The sequence below is a fragment of the Sylvia atricapilla genome, chromosome 5 (assembly GCF_009819655.1).
Source record: "Sylvia atricapilla isolate bSylAtr1 chromosome 5, bSylAtr1.pri, whole genome shotgun sequence".
In the NCBI taxonomy this organism is placed as follows: Eukaryota; Metazoa; Chordata; class Aves; order Passeriformes; family Sylviidae; genus Sylvia; species Sylvia atricapilla.
In genome coordinates this window covers 64817625-64838945 of record NC_089144.1, presented here as the reverse complement: position 1 = coordinate 64838945, position 21321 = coordinate 64817625, and the positions used below count along the sequence as shown (strand labels likewise).

The following is a 21321-nucleotide window of genomic DNA, read 5'->3' as shown; positions in this document are numbered from 1 at the left end:
TCATCCTCATTTCCCTCTCCTCTTGTGCCCTGAGTTAGTTTAACATATTTTGAACCTGAACCAGAAGGCTCCTCAAGAACACAAGCAGATTTCAAGTCTGTATTTGTACAAAAAGCCCTGCTGAACTGCTCTAGGCAGCTTCTCACACCATCCCCAATTACCCCCACCCTTTTGGGTACCACACACCATTTCAGCCCTAAGGGTTGTGACAGGAGTCCAAAGGCTCAAGACAGGCTTCTGCTCCCTGGCTGCCATTCCCATGGGCTGGATTTATTCTCCTTATTGGGACAGTGCTGTAGGGTAACAGCTTTCTGCCATCAAAAAAGCTTTCTCCTACAATTCAAAGGAAAAATCTTTTCATTTCACAAAGGTGTGTTTTAGGAGCTGTACAACAGCAGCAGTCAGGGAGAAAAAATTAAGGCAACTCTCTGCTGGCAAGGAATTTGTAAAACAATGATCATTTTATACACAGAGCCGATAAGCTTTTAAGGACAAAAGTATATTCTGGATGCTGCTATGTCATCAGACTAAATTCAAAATATTTTTGTTCTTGTATGGTGTTTTTTTTATAACAGGGAATTTTTGCCTGCAAAAACCATGGCCATAAGAATTATTGGCATTATTGTGACAAAATTTTATTTTCCAGGTAAAGTCCACTTACCCAGTTACAGGGTTTTTACTTATTGCAACAGAAACAGACATAGATGATGTAATAAATAATGATTCTGAGCATATTTCACTAATTAAACAGGCACTTTTTTTTTTTTCCTGACAGACTTAGAATAGAAGAGAATAGATTATTTCAGTTAAAAGAGACCAACAAAAATCATACAGCCGGACTACTTCAGGACTGACCAAAAGCTAAAGCATGTCATTCATAGAAACAGAGACTTGTTTGGGTTGGAAGAGTCCTTAAAGATCATCTAGTTCCAAACTCCCTGCCGTGGACAGCAACACATTCCAGTAGACCACTTACTAATTGCATTGTCCAAATGCCTTTTAAACACAATAAGCCTAAGGCATGATCCATGTCTCTAGAAAGCCTGTTCCAGGGTTTGGCCATGCTCTCACTCCAAACATGCTTCCTAATGTCCAGCCTATAGACACAGCTTTGAATCATTCCCGCTTGTCCTGTAGCTGAATGCCAGGAAGAAGAGATCAGCATCTCCCTCTACATTTGTCCTTCTCAGGAAGCTGTAGAAAGCAACAAGGTCTCCCCTCAGCCTTCTTTTCTCCAAACTAGACAAACCCAGTGCCCTCAGCTCCTCACAGGACATGCCTTCCAGCCCTTTCACCACTTTTGTAAGCATTCAAGGACCTTCACATCTTTCTGAAATTGTGAGGCCCAGAGCTACACACAGTGCTCAAGGTGAGGCTGAGTACAGCTGGATAACCACCTCTCCTGACCAGCTGGTGATGCTGTGTCTGATGCACCCCAGGGCAGGGTTTGCCCTCTGTGCTGCGGGGCACACTGCTGACTCATGTGGAGACTGCTGCCAACCAGCACCACCAGACCCAGCTCTGGAGAGCTGCTTTCCAGCTGCTCCTCAATCAATCATTCAATTTACTGTCAGGAATTTCAAGTTTCCCTACTAAAGCTGAAATTCTATCCACGGCCTTTGGAGGGGAATTTTCTTCCACCTACCAGAGTGGCTATATATAAAAGTCTTCCTGCCTTGACTGTAGACCTCGAGGTGTCTGATGTACTCTAAACACCAATGTCTCTGCAGGTTTGTTGTTCACAAAACAACTTGCTCAGCAGCTGACATCTTTAAAATCACAATATAAGAGGGGAGAATTGGTACTTACGAGACCATTTGGAAGGTGGCATAAGTGCAAGCGGGTCCTATGACAGCACAGCCAAGTGTGCCAGAATCCTGCAAGGGATCAAAAAGGGTCATTTGGGATAAAGCAGAGGACTGGCAGAGAGCAGAGGATGGGAGAATGAAGAAAATTGTAGGATATGAGGAGTCACAGAATTTATCTAGCAAAAGCAAGAGATTAGTAGGAAAGGAGCTACAGAAAGTTTAAGAGAACAAACATAAAGGGGAGGAGGAAAAAATCATAGAAAGCCAAAAAAAGATAGAGTACAACATTTGTTAAGACACAGACAGCAAGTAAGGATTAAAATATTGCTATAGTTGCACATTTGATATTACGCACCCCAGAAGAGTTTGCATTTGCAGAAGACAGTTGGTATTTGCAGAATTGGTATTACAAGGTCCTGTGTATCAAAAAAGTTATTAGTTAAGTGCATATGAAACTCGTATTTAAAGAAATCCTTCCATGACCATCAAATGAGGCCTGACCTGTATCTTTGTGTGTCATGAGGGACAATTTCTTAGCAAAGACTACAGCATGGTCATAGATTACTAGACTTAAAAATTCTCATTGGATTGACCAAGTTTCACTCAGAGGCGTGAAAATCCTCAGAAACACGGCTTCTTGTAATGCACCGATTTTAATTGAAACTTTTCCTCCTATTAAAGCATTCATGTAGTTTCTCTCACGTGATTTCTGTGATTTCCAGTGAGAAGCAAGCACTTCATCTTTGCCCTTTGGGCATAGTTCCATAACCATTGCATTGGTAACAGTGCCAGCCTAATGATTTCTCTGCCCACATGTCCCCATCCTCACCACAGCTCTCTCCTTTGTGTATTGTGTAAACTGATGGTGAAGCAGATTAGGATCGATATCAGTTGGAAATGGACCTTTTTGCTCTGCTTGGGCTGTTTTGAGTGTTTGAGTTGTTGGTTTGCTTGTTTCTAGTTAATTGTTATTTGGTGGTTTGTTGTTTGTGGTTTGGTTTTGGGTTTTTTTTGGGTTTTTTTGGTTTTTTTGTGGTTTTTTTGTTGTTGTTGTTGTTGTTTTTGTTGTTTTTTTTTTTTAATGGATTGCTTTGGTTGTCTGGCTATACAAAGACTCGTGCAGATATAAAAAGGAGGACAACTTAAGCATAGAAAAAGAAGCCAGAAGCTGAAGGCAATCTCTGGGAAGCATTCATAGAATCTCTCTCCAGTATTTGCCTGCTTCTTTTCACAAAACATACAGGAACATCTTCTCTTTGAAAACTTCACTTCCCTGTCAAATTTCTTTGGAACAGAATAGCAGGACCAAAGGTTAAGAAGGAGAGACAGAGACACACATGCACACCCAAGCAGAAGGAAAGAAGTCTGCTACTCACATAAATGGTTTTGATGAGCTCCACACCTTCACAGGTGCTAGTACGGCAGCCTTGTGAGACATAGAGTGATGAAGTAAAGGGGTGGAAGATGGCATCCACTGTAACATTTTCTCCTGTAACACAAATGTAAAAGCAAACAGCATAATGAATTGCAGATAACCACTAATACACTATTAGCCCTCTCCTTCTGACACAGGTCTGAGCAGACTTACACTGTGAGGTCTCCCTTCTTCTGCAAAGTTTACCTACAGCCTAACCCCCACTACTATGGATGTGACTGTGAAGTCTGCTCCAATGTGGACTGCTGACTTCTGCTGAGTGTTAGTACTTTCTGTAGAAAGCACTTCTAGTGTTGGCCATTACTAGACAAATTTTTAAGGTTCTGTAAGAAGAAACTGAAAGACCACTTTCCAAAAAACTTGGACAAAATCTTTTAAACTAGAAGGCATATAGGAAATAGATACTATTTCTTTTATTATTTCCTTGGAATCTCTTTCCCGTGATATTCTAGAGAGTGACAGTAGATTTGTGATATTGAAAGGAGAGGTAAGATATTAAAATAAATAAAAGCAACATAATTCTAAATGAAGGAAAATACAGACTGCAGATACTTCACACTTCAGATTATGATGTGATCAACAGATAGGGTCAAGAGGAAAATTTTTTTTAGAAAGTAGAAACTAATCCAGTCAGGAGAGGAAGCAGGGGCAACCCAATTACTGCATTAGATGGATCACTGGTCTTGTCTGATCCAGTTCAATAATTTCCACATTACCAAACCCAGCTGAACACCTCCAGAGAAAAATGCAGGAAAGGTCTGCCCAAACACCATGAAAACATAGATGGTTCTGTCCATTTGTAGAGCACTTCTATATATACAAAGAGAGGTAATTATTTCCATAAGATCTACATAAGATGGGCAAGCAAGGAGTCTGTCTGAGAAGCACCTTGCTAAAGGTCAGATGAGTATAAAACTGTGACACAAAAGTGTGACAAGAAATCACACAGAGAGAGGGGTAACCAACACCCATTGGCTTACCTGTCATCTGGAATTCCTTTTGTACCCTTCCCAAGGCTTGTTTCACAGCTAACTTCAAACTATCAGTACTTGATGGGAAATCCGAGTAATTCATAAGCATCACATTGATCACATAACTGTTGTTGCTACACCGATTTGAACCCGCTTGCTTCAGCAGCTGCAGTGAGGATAACAAAGGCCAAATGGCCAGCACCAATACCAGTTGCTTCATCATTGCTCAGTTTAGACCCATTGTGTGTGCTCTCCCATTTTTTTTTTTTTTTGGTCTTCTAACTCTTTCTTTCAGATAGCCTGCACTGATTTTGTTCCTGGATAGAAAGAAAGATTTCCACTCTGTAGATTCAAAGACAGGCTGTGCGATCCTTCTCTCCTGCACTTCCCTATTCCCTTCCTTCACCTCTGCCCGTCCCTCCAGTGTACTAGGTGGTGGCACTTCAAGGTGAAAAACTAGAAGCAGCAAAACTCAGGAAAAGAGAGAGGCTAAAGGTTGCTGAGAATGTTTGCTCATGGAAAGGCTGAGGCTATAAACTGAAACATTACCAGAAACCTTGCCTGATAGGTGCCCTAACTCTTCATCGCAGGCATAAGCTGAGAGAAGAAAGGGGAGGGGACAAATGAACCATAAAGACAACCCTTCAAAATGGAAATAAAATATAAGGTTTGTTAAAGCCTAGAGGAAAACAGATGGTTACTTCATGTTTGCATTGCCCTACATCTCTTGATTACACTGCCACACCATCTCTGCTGATTGAGATCATAAATCAAGGGTGTATTTTCTTCTGTGATAAGTTACCAATTTCATTCCTTTAGCTTATAACAGTGAAGTACTTTTTCTGTTGACAAAAATGTCCCACTTGCAGTCCTTCAGACCAAAGCCTTTCTTTCTTTTTACAGACTCAGTACAAGGCTTGTCCACTCATTCTCGCTCAGCACTGTGCAACAAAGCATCCCGGGTCTGCCCCAGGCACATCTGCTCCCAGCTAGCACAGCCCTCATCGCCCATTCCCACCTCCTCAAATGGGGGCCCCGAACATTCAGACTTTAAGTGATGGACCTCTTGCATCAGGTAAAGATTAGCAAAGCTGAAGGTCTTTCAGACCTGCAGGGCCAAAGCTAAATCTTAAATGGCATTCACAAAAAAACACCCCACAAAACAACAAAAAACATATAACAAACAACAAACAAAAAACTTATGGAAAACTCTGGGCACAAAGGAAACAAATTTAAATAAAGTACAGAGTGTGTGCTTTTGCTGAATATGAGGTGTTTATGCACACACACAACAGCTTTTGTTTTTCTACTGAAATCTACACTGAGGCTGTCAGATAATAAATCAAATAAAAGTTAACTTTTATTACCTTCCTGACATCATTTTAAGACAAATAATGAAATAAATCAGAAACAATGTAAGTAATGGATTGTGGTATAAAACAAGACTGCAATTTCATGGCTTCTTTCAAAGCTTGTATTTAGAAGGTATTGAATACACCTCAGATATGTTTGCACAGACCTTCTTACATGATTCTATTTTAATACGAAATTACTATTGCTTGAATCTTTCTAATACCCAGAGAAGTGCTGAGACCATGACCCAGCATTTAAAAGTAGTCTGCAAACATCTTGCATATTTAATCTAGCATTTGTAATTAATAATACAGTAATTATAAATTAGCAGTCTGTCATGTAAACAAGTGGACTAGTATGGCTGGCTAGAGTCACAGATTGAGAATGGAACACAGCTTTTCATGTGGAGATCATCTGCTCATCACTGGTTTACAGGTATTTCCAATGTCCTTGAAACTTATCCCATAAAAGTCAATAAGAGATTTATCATTAACTTCAGCAGAGCAGGATTTGCATTTTCATACTCTTCTTACCCTATCTGGAAGAAACAGTCAGCAAGGATAATGCAGCTACAACTGAGTATTTTACACAGCTGATCACACAGGAGGTATGTAATGACACTGAGGTCTCCGTGGCTTCGTATCTATTAATGTATTTATTCGGTTTTCTTAGCAGCTTAAAATTGTCCTTTAAAAACAAAAAGTAAAATCGATAGCCTTATCACAGCATTTCTTTTTACTCTCTCCCTTGTCCTACACCATCACAATGCCAAAACCTCAGCCAGAATATGATACAAATTAATTGTTGACTTCTCAACTTTTTAATTTCCTGGTGTGTGTGTAGTCTCTCAATGAATTCCCATGATAGAAGAAACTGGTGACATAAAGCAGCAGGGAGTGTGGCAGGAGGCAGCAGCTAGGATGAAACAAGGTCTCCATGAAATCCACCAAATACCACACTTTCCCTTGTACCTTGCGGTTTTGGACATCAAACACAGTCGCCTGGCAGATTGATCAGTAACATCTGCCTCATGGCATACGAGAGACAAAGAAAAGCCGTGTCATTGCATTGTAAATATGACAGTTACTGATACTATAGAAGTTCATGAGGGTGGAGAGAAGAAAAAGTAAATAAATGAGTCAGATATGTAAAGCACAAAATTTGATAGGCTTGCCACAACCAAAAGCAAAAGCTTCTGTCAGTTTGTCCTTGCTGCTGCCTCTGCTTAAGGCATTGTTAGCCCTGAGGAATAGAAGAGATGGGACACAAATGCCAGTCCATTCACAGTGTCCTGGCTGCAGAACATAGCTGAACTCCCAAGGATCCAGCCAACCTCATCTCATACTTTCTTCCAGTCTAGCAGTTTATAAACCCAAGAGGTTAACAGTGATACAGACCACACAGCTACTCAAAGAAACCTTGCTTATCTCTCTAGAGCACTCTCTCCACTGTCTCACTTTTCTCAACCGTGAGCCAGCTCTCACACTTCCAAGACTAGTCAGCAAAGGATCCAGTTCAGAAACTCAGAAGATAGATTATGTGTTGGAGGGAAGAAGAAAGCTTTTTGACACCTGTAGATGACTGCAGCTTCAACTAGAAATACTGGCTCACAACAGAACTACAGGTAATGCAAGGCAAATGCAAATAACTCTGCCTTCCTCTGAAAGAATGTCTCTCGAAAGTGGAGAAACAGAGCAAGAAATTCAAGCAATATCCTGCCTAAGGTAACCTCTCCTGACAACCCACAAAACATCCTTAAAGCACATCTTCTAGAACAATTAATTCTCTCTTAAAAGTGCTGAGATTTAATCACTGTCTAAAGAACAAGGTGCTAAAAAACCACATCTAACATCCCCAGTGCATTCTTTTTAGCTAAGGCTTCTAGGCATCAGCTACTGCTGTAATCTTGGCAGAAAGGTAAAAAAGATCTCAGTATTACACACCTGCACTACAAGCAAGTGTCTATCCAAGAAGTCAGTACTTAAGTGAACATCAGCTTGAGACCCTCATCTGTGTAATCCTAGCATGATGATGTAATCCTAGCTCATGGACTCTCTCCTTGAATCACGGTAGTTTATCACTTACTTTGGCTTCAGCAACACAGGGATGATTCAGATTCAGATAGGCAGGCCCTGTATTTATTTGTCTGAAGAAAAAATTCAGTTCCTCACCACCACCACCATTACCTGTTCATATACTGCATAGCTACAAAACATCGTAATAGTTCTCTTTAGGTATTCTTATAGTCAGTGTTAGATTAGAAATATCACCTCAAATTAACTCACCAGAGAACTGTCTCATTGGTTTTAGTGAAAAGTGGCTTTTAGTGCCTGGTTCTACAGCACTTTAAAGCACTGTATTTGTTCTGCCCTAGGATTTACTGGATAATAAACAACTAGATATTATAGGATGTATTTGCAACTGATAATCAGCACTGACTTTCTAATCTAAAAATACTCTGAGAAGTTCTCTCAGTCTTATGGAAAATTCAAGGACAGTCAGAGAAAAAAAAAAGAGCAAATAATTACAAAGATTTGCTCCTCTCTCAGCTTATGAATGATTATACTCTTTAGAACATTTTCCATTCCTTTTTTAATGCTGCATGTGACAGGGTTCTCCTCGTTTCAGTGGCTTCTCTTCTGTTGTGCAGAGTCTGAAGGTTCTGAAAATGGGAACGATACACCTGTCAGGGCACCACAGAGTCCCTATGAGTATCAGCCCATAATGTATTGCAACTGAATGATGCAGTATCTTCAATGCCTTTATCTCCAACACCTTTATCACATTCATTTTTAGGGTCTTATTACTGGCATGCAGCCTCATTTATTTTTTACTTAGTTACAAATCATTATTTCCACTTGACCACTCATAGAGAAGAAAATAGAGAGAATATATGGAATGAAAATTCCAGAAATCTCAGAAGAGCCAAAGAGTTAGGTGAAGGAATTGAGTCCCTGCCGTCAGTCAAACTGCTACTTGTGGTAGTTGGTAATGGTCCTAATAAGTCTGAAAATAACACAAACATATTGTCAGCTTGTCTTCAATTTCTTTGGTACCAAAGACAACCAAGGTAGCATTTTTCAAGCCACTAGTTTGCAAAGAAACATGCATTGACACGATCATCTTATTTTGCAGAATAACGTATTTTGACAGTGTACTTTAAAATGGATTTTTCTCCTGAATATTTGCTACCATTAATTCTCAATGTCATTTACTTACAATTGTTGTCATCAGATTATGTTTTTCACAGTTGCACATTATATTTTTTATTTTCTCCAGCACCAGGAACTTTGGCAGTAGACAAAAATATGAGGTCCTATTAAAATGAAAGAGATGCTGCAAGTCTCTCCAGTATTGCAGAACTGAAAAACATGAAGAAGGGAGAGCCAAAAAAATTTGAAAATATTATAAATAAAAATAACAGTAAATGCATTTATGTTCTTAATTCTCACCAGCTCTGACAACAAATTTCCTTGATTTCTGTGGCCTGAAATTTATCATGTCTATATTTTGAACAAGCGAAGCTGTCAACGTTGTTTCCATAAAATACTGAATTTTTACTAATAAATATGCACGAGACATTATATGTTGTATAGTTGATCATATTTAGCCAACAGGATAAATGCTGAAAAACACTGATGTTGTTTTTAAGTTCTAGCCACTATTACTAACTCTGATTCCAAATTATATTGATTGTCTGGGGCTTTAAGAGCTTCTACCTTGTCTTTGAAAAGATTTCAAAAATCACATTGAAGAAAAACAAAACAGAAAACTTTCAGTTTCCCTTTTCTCAGTTTCATTAGAGGTTGGAATCACAAATATGGTTACAGACAGAAAAGAAAAAAAAAATACAGCACCATAATATCTGTGTTTATTTAATGTCAGTAACTTATTGGCTTCAACTGGACAGTATAAAGATGTCTTCTTTAACTTTCAATATTAGAGAGGAGACCGAGGATATGAAGTAATGTTTTCCCATTTTTTAAATTATTTTTACAACTATCTTTACAACTATTTTACAACTATTTTCCCACTATCAAGACTTAGAAGACAATAATGTAAATTATTATGAATTTAATTGCATAGTATACATACATAGCAGCTGTATACATAGATATATTATACATGTATAGCAGCTACACAGCAGCTATATTGACTTTTCAGAACTGATCTTCTTTTCTTTCTCATTTACTACAAAAGAACATAAAGAAAGATTTTGCAAACACTATGCTTTGGAACCAGCAACTGATAAGCAACAAGCCTGTAAACCAGCATAAAAACATGTGGGTCATATGATGCATGATCCTGATAGTACAGCATGGTATTATAGCCATTCCCCATGGGTTATTGAGAGTTCAGGTTGTTGCCATAATTTAGTTGCTGACACAGATTAGAACAAAATTATACTGCAAAGCACTGACTGTTCTCATCAGAAGTTACCAATCTAGTAAAAGGAACAATACAGACAAGGATAAGAAAAGTGCAATTGCATCATATTACCAACAGCTTGGGTGGTGGCCCCATCTTTCTATTGATCTATTATGTTGCCACACACCAGAAGATGAAGCTAAATATATGATGTGTCATAAACATCTAGATCAATTAAGAAGGTCTTCTTCCTGTTAACCCTTTCCCAACACATACACATTTTGATGTGAATATTATTTATCCACCTAACGTGTACGCTACAAAAATAAATAGCAGAAAGTCTTTCCTCTTAACTGCTGTTTTCTTTCTCTAAAGGACTTTGTTTCCAGAGTGACAGAACACATTTACCTCTTCAGCATACCGCTTTGCCTCTGGTACACTCAGCAGGATACACTCTGTCAAGAGACAAATGTAAGCTATCCTTAGTCGGCAAACATCTGTTCTGTTTATCTTTACAAAGGTAAACAGCTTGAGTGTGTAATAATTTATGTCTTGGACATATACTCCAGTTTCCTTAAACTCTTTTTATTAAACATTACACATATTTATACTGTGTGCTGGGATGGAGTTATGAGATTTTTCAAGCTAGTGCCCACTTGAACCTGTAAATAATCCAGGTGGCAGTGGAACATTGTGCAAATATATCAGCACATGTCCTGAAGCAGTACAACTGCATTCTTTGGGACATAGCACCTGCAGTGATGCAGCTTTCTGGCTTAGACAAGTTTGTGCAGGCACAGCTAACCATGCATTGCATTTTCATACTGGACCAGTGGATTGTCTTGCCTCCCCTCCTTCGGTTGTACATACATAAACTTCTAAAAACTTACCTAAAAGTAATGCTAAAATCAAATACAAGGACAGCTTTTTTTATTAACTTGACTGAATCTTGATGACAGGTGCATGCTGGAAATATCAGAAAAATTCTGAAGGTGCATTTCTCATAGACCCATAAAAATCACAGACATAACCATGAGTGAAAACTAAAGTTTCCCCTTCCCAAATAAAGATAAAAATGATGAATTTTCCTGTCACCATTTGGTGGTCATTAACTGACATGGCTGCTGTCTGCCTTTCTGAGCTTGGGTAATAGAGGCTCAATAAAAGTGTTAAAGGAACACACAGTCCATCAACTTATGTGTTACAGCTTTTCTCATCATGGGTGGTCTATCCAGGGTAGATTAAGACTCAGAAGTTGCTGACACCATAAAAAAAAAGAAGCAGGTATTGTTCAAGTTTCTTGCTTTTAAAGGGATCATTTCCCACTGTCTCATCTCAAGGGATTGCCTTTGTAGCTGTAGCAGGGGAGCGTTTCATTGCTCTCACTTTTGCGTATCATTTATCTTGAGATGTCAGATGTTGTCACGTGCATTTTCAAAGGTACAAGATCCAGAACGTGGTGAAGCATCATTACTGAATGATCGTACCCAGATATTGTGGAAATTGAACCATGATTGTTGCTGATGCAAAGGTCACATCCTAACCTCTTGCTTTAGTTTATGACGAGCAGTGTTTTTCCACTTCTTGCTTTTACTTTCTCTCCTTGTTTTTTAAATTTCATTCCTCTTCTTCCTCTCCTTTTCTTAGACCTCACTTTCCAGATCCTGATTTTTTTATTTAAACACTCATTGCATCCTCTGATGATTATCTTGGTGTTTAGTCATGGGTGCATGATTTCCCTTTTGCTGCCATTAATGTAAGTAAATTCCCATTCACCCAGCTATAACTGTGTGGAAATAAACATGATCATTAATCATTTTACAGCTCACAGACTCAGGATAATGGCACTGGCTAAAAGAATAGTGAGGGTAAGAACTGCAGCAGTTTTCCAGTATTATTCTAGAGTAGACAAACTTCTTGACTTGTCTTTAATTTATGAATTGTCATATTAGTGTTTCATATGAGGAAAAATTATAACATCTCCACCTACTTTGTATTGCATCTTAGTAAAAATTTCTACACCAGACAGGCTAAAAATATTTTGGTCAATTTGATGCTGCTATCACTTTTTATCACAGTTGACACTGTCCTTCTTGTACCGACAGCTAACCCAGGGGCACTGTGCATCTGTTAGCTCTTGTGCATTCCCCAGCTTTGGATCTACTACATACAAATTCAGGAGCCACTTGGAAATGGAACAAACTGGTGGGGCAGCTGAGAGCTTTCTTTCACTTGAGTCATTATTTTAGCTGTATTTATGTTGATCCTTAAAACAATGGGATCTTCTGAAAGAATCTATTAAAAAAAAATACACAGAAGAAAGCAATGTAGACTTATCAGCATGAAAAGTGAGAGAATCATTAATCAAAAGAAGATAGAATACTGATGACTAAGGGAGCTATGTAACTTGTAGGCAATGGATCTCAATGCCTTTGTTTGCTAAAATGTATAAACAATGAAAAGTTTTGGTAGCTGTCCTTGTGACATTTGTCACCCAGCATCCCTTTCTGAGCAGAACTGTGAATATATCAAAGACTTTGACTCTGTGTGGTTTGGCCTCTTGAACATCGGGTGAAAAAAAAATGTTTTGGGACAATTAGACTTGTGCTTCAGACCCCGAAGCAGCTTTGCTGCCCTCCTTTGGACAAGCTCCAGCCCCTCCATGCAGTTCTTGTCAAAACTGGACACAGGGTTTGAGGTGCGGCCTCCCAAGTCTACAGGGGCTGGCCACATTTTATCTGACACATGCCAGCATGCCATTGGCTTTCTTGGCCACCTGGACACACCTGTAATTAGTGATCAGCCAATTTCATCAATAAGCCATTTTACTGAGAAATACTGCCAAATAGAAATTCGAAAAAGCCCCAAGCAAAGGTCAGCACCGAGCCCGGGATCGGTACTGGGTGAACCTCAGATGCGGCCTCTATCGCCCCATATCTCTCTCCCTGTTAATGAAGTTCACTTTTGCAGGGTCGGTTTTTATACAGTTTTTCAGCCAGAAAGAAGGTTGCCTCATCCTTTTGTCTATCTGGTCACTGTTCCATATTCATATTTCTTTTCTTCCTGTCTGCGGTCTGATGAATAGTTTTCCAGGCAGGGCTGGATGTCTGATTGCATTTACAGGAACCAGGTATTGGGATGCACACCCAGGCCGATGTAGGTAAGATGTTCATGAGGTGTTCATCACTGGGTCGTTGGTAATCCCATCTTCAGAAGAGACCCATCTCCTGGTGGAGCCACCCTTCTTTCTATTGCAAACGTGCTGCTTCCCCTGTTCCCGGCAGAGGCTGCAGTTTCACAATCGAGTTTTATTTGTTGGATTCAAAATTATTTTATACCATATATTTCTATAACACACTAATTAATTCTCTAAAAATCAGCACACACCCTAGCTCATGTTCAACCGCTGTCAACCAGCATCCCCAGGTCCTTCTCCATCTGGCCGCTTGAGAGCCGCTCCGTCCCAAACCCGCGGGGCTGTGGCGACCCAAGTACGGGACCGGGATGTTCAGGCCAAGAACCAAAGGCGAGGAGAGGAAGAGCCACGAGGTTTGGAGGAGGACCAGCGTGGTTCTGATCGAGGGAGATTCTCTGTCCCGGAGATCGCCGTCCGCCGCAGGGGAGGCGGAACCTTGGGGCCGGCCCCGGTCGTCAGCCGGCGCCCGTTCGCCGAGGCCTTCCGCCGTCCCGCCGTTACCCCGGCAACGGCGCCGCCGGCGCAGCGCGGAGCCCGGGCCCGGCCGCAGGATGGTGAGGGGCGGTGAGGGATCGCGGGATGGTGAGGGGCGGTGAGGGATCGCGGGATGGCGAGGGGCAGTGAGGGATCGCGGGATGGTGAGGGGCGGTGAGGGATCGCGGGATGGTGAGGGGCGGTGAGGGATCGCGGGATGGCGAGGGGCAGTGAGGGATCGCGGGATGGTGAGGGGCGGTGAGGGATCGCGGGATGGCGAGGGGCGGTGAGGGATCGCGGGATGGTGAGGGGCGGTGAGGGATCGCGGGATGGTGAGGGATCGCGGGATGGTGAGGGGCGGTGAGGGATCGCGGGATGGTGAGGGGCGGTGAGGGATCGCAGGATGGTGAGGGGCGGTGAGGGATCGCGGGATGGCGAGGGGCGGTGAGGGATCGCGGGATGGTGAGGGGCGGTGAGGGATCGCGGGATGGCGAGGGGCGGTGAGGGATCGCGGGATGGCGAGGGGCGGTGAGGGATCGCGGGATGGTGAGGGGCGGTGAGGGATCGCGGGATGGCGAGGGGCGGTGAGGGATCGCGGGATGGTGAGGGGCGGTGAGGGATCGCGGGATGGCGAGGGGCGGTGAGGGATCTCAGGATGGCGAGGGGCGGTGAGGGATCGCGGGATGGCGAGGGGCGGTGAGGGATCGCGGGATGGTGAGGGGCGGTGAGGGATCGCGGGATGGCGAGGGGCGGTGAGGGATCTCAGGATGGCGAGGGGCGGTGAGGGATCGCGGGATGGCGAGGGGCGGCAGGGGAAGGCACCGCCGAGGGAGAGCCCTCTCTGACCCGGCTCCTCTTTGCTCTCCGCCCAGATGCTCTCGCGGGCCAAGCCGGCCGTGGGGGGTACTCCGCCGCCGGGAGACAGGCGGAGGAAGAAAGGGAAGGAGGTGCCACAGTTGGAAGAACTCTTGGCCCAGAGGGACTTCACCGGCGCGATCGCCTTGCTGGAGGTGACGGGCTCCCCTCGGGAGAGCGGTGTCGTCGCTGCCAGCCCCGTGCCCTCAGGGCTGCGGGGCGAGAGCACCCCTTCCCCTGCTTTTGTGACCCCCTCTCCCCCTTGGGGTCCTGCTTCACAGAGCCGGGGTTGGCCCCTGAGGGCTGCCTGCTGCCGAGCGGCAAAGCAGCTCCTCCCCTGCAGCAGCCACCGCCGTCAAACCATCCGCGATATATGATAACCTAGTATCGCTTTAGTTAACCGTGAGGCTTTACAAGCTGGGGCAGCTGACAGAATTCTTACATTCTTTGTTCTCTACAAAGTTTAAACAGCACGTGGGTGAGGAGGTGGAGGATGGCAACCTTTGGATCGGCTACTGTGCGTTTCATTTGGGTGACTACAAGAGAGCTCTGGAGGTAAGGTGGGGAAATCCTGCTTCCCAAAACTGGGATGTTGTGATAAAACAGTGACAACAGGTGGAAGATGGTCTGTAATAGGGAACAGCCCTGCTAGCCAGTTAAGGTACAAATATACAGTAAATAAGGCAGATGCTGTGGGAAGCAGTTTGGATCTGGGGAAAAAAAATGGTATTTTGCCTATGAAAACAGAACTTTTCTAATGTTATGTACTGACTTATTTGATATTCGAGGCTCAGTAGCTTAATATCTTCTCTTGAATGTCATAGTTCATGTCCTAAATCCATCATTCCCTTTTTGCAGCTAGGTTTCCACAGTTTAGTTTTTCAGGTTTAATAATGTTTCTGTCTTCATTGTGTAGCTTATCTGTGATAGGTATGAAAAAATTCTTTCTTTAGAGGTTGATGCCCCTGACCATTTCGTGTATTTTATTGCTCTTCTTTACTCTTTCTTGTATTAGATAATTTAATTAAATGGGGCAGTCTTTTTTTCTAAAAATTTTAGGTCACTAAAATATATGTTTATTGTTCAAATAGGTACATTTTAATGTTTGGCTCTTAGAGTTCTGTTGTGTCTCTTCGCTGTGAAGTGTAACTGAAGTATAGCTGGTTTTGCAGTCTTAGAACTTGCTTTCCCCAGAATCAATATTAAAAACAGATGTTAATTTAAAGTATTAACAAAAGATGCTAAAAAAGAAAAGAAGTAGATTATAGAAAAATGATTATGTTTTCTCTCTTAAATGGTCACATTCTCAAGATGCATACATGAGGTGAAAACTCTAAAGCTTCTAAGTAAAAAAGGCACAAGGCACTCTGCCCTTTAAAAAACTGAAGACAAAAACATCTCTTGGAGATATTAGAAATGCTCAGTGAATCAAACTGACAGTATGCACAGTGTAGAATGTAGAATAGTAGTACAGGACAGCACAGTAAATTAATATTCATGTTTAGACTTGTGGAATTTAAATATTATGAATAAAACACACAGTTGCTGTACTTAATTTACATCTAGGCATTAGGTGTTAATAGGGAGTGAAAGTTTAAAAAAAGGAAAAATGTTCATATACAAATGAAAAATAACTTGCAATTTCTTTGAAATAAATAATTTGAAAATAAATTTGAAATAAATTCTGCTTTTTGAAATACCTGGTAGATGCTTCCATAGCCAGAGTAGATTTTACTTATTTTCTTCAACGAAAAGGCAACTTTTTTTGGTTTTTTTTTTTTTTTTAATTTTCCTAATCAGTTTTTGCACGTGGTGTTTGAGTCACCACTAGGTGATGCTCTTGATCCAGGCTTTTAAAAACTGCAATTACAGTCGTCTTTTTCCCGTTTCTCTACCCAAGAAGGGACGATAAAAGGTTTGTACGAGCGATTTGTAGTTTGATTGTTTGTGTATGCTTTAAGTGAGAGACCACAGGGCTTGTCTTTCCAGAAGTAATACTGGGTTTTTTGCACAGTGGTAAGTCCTGATAGCTTTGTCATTCCGCAGTGACATATGGGAAATGAGCCTGTGCATCTCAGCCTAGTTTCTTTGGGGACAGAACATTCTCGTTTCAGTTTCTAAGGCTGTAGGTCTCATTGCACTGTGGAGACTGAACTGCCTTTCAGTTATCAACTTCCATGTTAAAGTGTAAGATGTGATCTGCTATGTTACAGAGGTGTTGTTGCTGTATTCTCAAGGACAAATCCCTTGATAATCTATACCCTTGAGATCTTGGAGCACTCTTTGGGGAGTGCCAAAAGCACTGTAAATAAAATGCTATGGGTCAAAGATTCTGCAGAATTCTCTAGAATGACATTGCACACAATCTAAATGACTCACGCTCCTATGTGTTCCTGCAAGTGACAACACATAGTCTGTGTCACTTTATTCACAGTTCATGGTTTGTATTCCATGTACCTCATGAGGTCTTCAGAAACCCCACTGTTCAATGTTTTTATTAAAATTGATACTTTCATAGTATGCATAGTATTTCGTAGTTTGCATAGCAACTTTTGGAGGAGCTTGGGAATTGCAGTGAGGTGGCCATCATGCACCACCAGGAGAAACAAAGAAGAAGGGAAAAACACACAGCACAGATGTCCAGCTCCAGAAATATCTTCAGAGAGAATGAGAGCAAAATCTCTGTCAAATTCATGTGAGAGAATTCACATTCTCATATCATAGGCACACCAACAACAGTTAGATATCCTCTAGGTAGAGTACTAACTTCAGCCTCACTAGGGTCACACTATCCTTTTCTTAAAGGTTGTGCCACTGACACTGGTCTGGTGGGATCATCCCTACTGCTGTACCCTAGTTTACAAATGGTATTGCAATGGGGTTGATTCTTCATGGTGCAGTTTTAGCTTGGGGATTGACTAGCTTCCTTCATGGACAAACTTATTTTTACTGAGTACCTCATGTCTTTCTGGCATCATATGGCAATCAGAGCTTTCCTAGTATATGGTGACCTCTAATTAGTTTTCTGGAATCTTCCACCTATGGTATCCATAATGGGGAGAACCCCATTTGTCTTTCTGCAGCAGCTGCCACTTGTTCATAACTCTAATCTTAAATCTTCTGAAAAATTTCCCAGTGTCACCCAAGTACCAGAACTAGAGCATCAGGCCAATTATTCTGTCTGAGCTGCCTGGTCTTATAAATTGAATCAGTTGAGGCCTTAAGAAAGTGAGGGCTTATTATTATTTTTAATATATATATATATATATTATATATATATATGTATATTTTAAAATAATTACAAGACAAATTGGCATAGGCAGGTGCACTTCTTTGTTGGATTCAAGAACAAGTTTCACACTTGCAGTCTGCACCCTCTGCTTCTAGGCACACAGGATGCTGGCATGGTGCAGCTGCTGGACATGGTCATGCCATTTTGGTCCATCAGCTGCCCACAAGAGAGCAAAGAATGGTCCCTGGGCCAGAGCCTTCAATGCATTGTTTCTGTCAAAATCCTACCACCTTACATACAGCCAACTACAGTCTCTCCAATCTGCCACCTCCCTCCTGGCAGAGAAGTAGGAGCCATTCCATCACTTGACTTAACAGGATCTCCTGCCAGCTTGGCTCAGGGTAATGTTAGTCAAATAGTAAATGATGGAAGGAACAGGGCTGTACTAGGGTAATTGTTCATCCATGAGCAGTATCTGATCATGCTTGAGTAACTCTGTGGGAAGTGTGAGAATACAGGTACACTCCAGCTCCTGATAGCTGAAGATAGAAAGTAAAAAGTAATTTTTTTCGCTCTGGCAGTTCTCTAGGTCTCTCTGTCCTGAATGTAGCCAGGTTACAATAAATATCTCACTTGAGCAGCTGTGGAGCAGCCATGTTAGTTGGCTTCTTTATTGGCTCTCCAGCATCTGTGTTCATGGGCTTGGAGAATCCAGACAAGTAATAAGGGCCACTGAGCTGGCCCTCTGCATTGTCACTACACGTCCATAGTTGTAGGCAATCAACCTGGCAGCCTGCTTTTGAGGAAAACTGCATGTGTCTAGTGATCGAGACATGAGGAGAAGGAGAGTAAAATAACAAGGAGTTGTTAATGCTGCTGGATGGCAAAAGAATGCCACAGGTTGACTCTTAAGACAGGTTGGAGAGCATTTAGTTTGTTTGGGTTTGTTGCTTTGTTTGGAAAGGAGGGGTGAAGTAGTCTTTTGAAGTAGTTTTTGAAAGACTGATGTTGAATGGCTTTCAGTGAGGAAAGGGGCAATAGCCCATAGTCTGGGCATGTGGCTCAGAACTACAGGGCAAGGAGCACTCATAGTCCTAATTTTTATTTACAGTTTCCATAAATTCACATTGATACTGCTAGAACACTCTCCATATATTGCTTGCTTTGAATGGCCAAGCCAGAACATGACTTGTGTTTATGTACTTTGTCTTTTCTAATTAATCTGCCTGAAGCCCTAGTTGAAAGAGACCTTTGGGTGCATTTAATCTGAACGAATTTTGAGAGATTCCAGATGTTCGCAATAAACAGCAGTGGCCTATCTCTCAGAGCTCCATGACAGGCCTATGTCAAGATTAAACTGGCTTCAGTAGGAAAGGTTGGCCTCTATGTAAACGTTTTCTTTCCAAAGACATTAATAATTATTATGATGATATTTATGGTATTTATATTTATTTATTGTAAATATTGTTGGACATCTAGTCCCTGAAATACTAGCAAGACTGAGCTGGCTTTTAAAGGTGCTCCTTACCAGTAGCTTCTCTGTTTGGGAATGCAGTTTACTTTTATTTGGCCACAACAAAAAAAAATTCTTTATGCTTGCAGACTCTAAACTTGATTGTTGTCAGCGTGTTTGTATTCTTGGGATTTGCTGTCCCTTGGGCAAGGCTTATTTTATTTCATTCTGTATATATATCTGTCCGTTTTCCCAGAGGTAAGAAGTGTCCCACCCACAGAGACTTGAGCTGCTGAACTCTTCCTAGGGAGAGGGGACTTCCAATCCATATGTTTGGAGAACAAGTACAGAGTCAGCAAGGGCTTGTTTTGCTGGGAGGGATGAGCAGCTTTCAGTGATCTGGAGTACATGATGACATTCCTTCAGCAGGTCTTGTGAGAACCTTGCATGACTCTGCCTGCTTTGCCTTTTGCTGCCTGTCTCCATGGCTGGATAAAGAGCAGGAGCACCAGCAGCAGGCACTTCCATCGGGGTGGTTCTTGCTAGGAATTTATCAGAACTGTGACATAGGAAAAAATGGCAATTAGAGATCTCCATGCCTCTGTTTTTAGTACCTGTTCTTACTCTGAGAAAAGATGTTTATCTTCGGGAATATAATTGTTTAGTGGCTGCAAAGATTTTTGTTTGAAAGGAGCAGATTGAAAGACTGATCTGTTAAGTTTTTGTTGTTTCACAAATAACAAGAAATGAAGCAGTTTGTGTGGTAGAATTAAAGGATATGTAATGAATGTGGATGTGTAAGAGATATCAAAATGTGCTATCTAGCGCCTTTCTATAGCTGTTGGCTGTAAATCTTAAAATGGAAAATGGTAAAGTTAGGAACAGGTTATTAATATTTAGTACAAATTACTAATCTTCATCTATAAGAAAATCTTGAATTTGCCCAATACCGATTTATTTATAGGCTTGCGTTTTAATACAGCGGTCTCCAAACAATTTTGCTTTTTGTAGCTGTATTAGCAAAAATTTTTTGAGTACACATCCCCAATGTATATACACACATCTATAAATTTATATATTATATACATGTACCACTGTACATGTATATGTACATGTATATGTAATTATAAAACAGACACAAAAATAGGAACTAAAAAATGCTGTGATAAAATCAAACACGATTTAAAAATACTTATTTTAGTTATTAGTAGTACAAAAAATTTTCTTCCTGCACTTGAGGTTATTATATTGCATAACCTCAAACTTAACACACACTTCCATGGGCTTAATATACAGGTTTACAAAAACACATTGAACACTTGCTCCAGTAAGTACTCACAGAGATATTTCCCTGGTGTTTATGGCTCCCAGGACCTGACTGGAGGAGAGCTTAGAAAAGCAACAGAAGTTGGTTATATTGATGCCTTTCTAACTTACATATATTGGGGCTTATATATCTAAATAATAGTTTTATAATAATATATTTACAATATAAATATGTTTTATATCTCTGTAGCTTCATTATTGACAGAAATCGTGCTTATATGTGGTGATTTATGGCGCTGCTTGTCCCTGTGGTCTGCTATATTGCTGTAAACAAAGAGGCAGGGACGTAGCTTAAAACATAATAGTTTTATTGTAAGGACTGCGGTGAACTTCAGAAGAAATTGTTTGATCTCAGTAATTTAATGATACATTGTAAAATTGTGTAAATAAGAATGATATTTAATACAAGTATGTGCTATTACACTTTTTTAAAACATCAACCCTCTGTTCTGTTACAGGAATATGAGGCTCTAACCAAGGAACCAACTTGCAATCCAGATGTTTGGGTGAACCTTGCCTGTACATACTTCCTTCTGGGTATGTACACACAAGCAGAACAAGCAGCTTTGAAAGGTAAGTTATATGGCTCTGTTGGAAGTTATACTGCTTATTGATTTGAACACATAAAGTAATTTCCAGACAAAGTATGCAATAAAGGATACTTTTGAGCAAAGTCTTTTGGGTTTGGGCTTTTGTTTAGGGGTTAGTTAATTTAAACTTTCATTTAACAGGAGAATTATGATGCAGTTTCCTTCCTAAAAATACCTTGGGCATGTGGACCAGCTGGAACTAAGAGAAGCATCTGGAAAATAATTTCCCTTGTTAATTTCTAAATACAAACCCCAGCAAA

General features: G+C 41.0%; 2 protein-coding genes across 2 annotated transcripts in view; one reads left to right on the top strand and one right to left on the bottom strand.

Moving 5' to 3' along the window:
* The window catches only part of GUCY2C (guanylate cyclase 2C), a 45183-nt gene extending 40233 nt beyond the window's left edge, over nucleotides 1-4950 (bottom strand). The window contains exons 1-3 of the mRNA XM_066319842.1: nucleotides 4224-4950; nucleotides 3185-3297; nucleotides 1810-1877 (exon numbers count right to left, since the gene is read on the bottom strand). Of these exons, the coding sequence (XP_066175939.1) occupies nucleotides 1810-1877; nucleotides 3185-3297; nucleotides 4224-4437 (395 nt within the window). The 5' untranslated portion in view covers nucleotides 4438-4950. The remainder of the gene's footprint in view (nucleotides 1-1809; nucleotides 1878-3184; nucleotides 3298-4223) is intronic.
* Nucleotides 4951-13629: 8679 nt separating this feature from the next.
* IFT56 (intraflagellar transport 56) overlaps nucleotides 13630-21321 on the top strand; it is a 47553-nt gene continuing 39861 nt past the window's right edge. Inside the window, exons 1-4 of the mRNA XM_066319841.1 lie at nucleotides 13630-13685; nucleotides 14478-14615; nucleotides 14923-15015; nucleotides 20930-21044. Coding sequence (XP_066175938.1) covers nucleotides 13683-13685; nucleotides 14478-14615; nucleotides 14923-15015; nucleotides 20930-21044 — 349 coding nt within the window. The 5' untranslated portion in view covers nucleotides 13630-13682. The remainder of the gene's footprint in view (nucleotides 13686-14477; nucleotides 14616-14922; nucleotides 15016-20929; nucleotides 21045-21321) is intronic.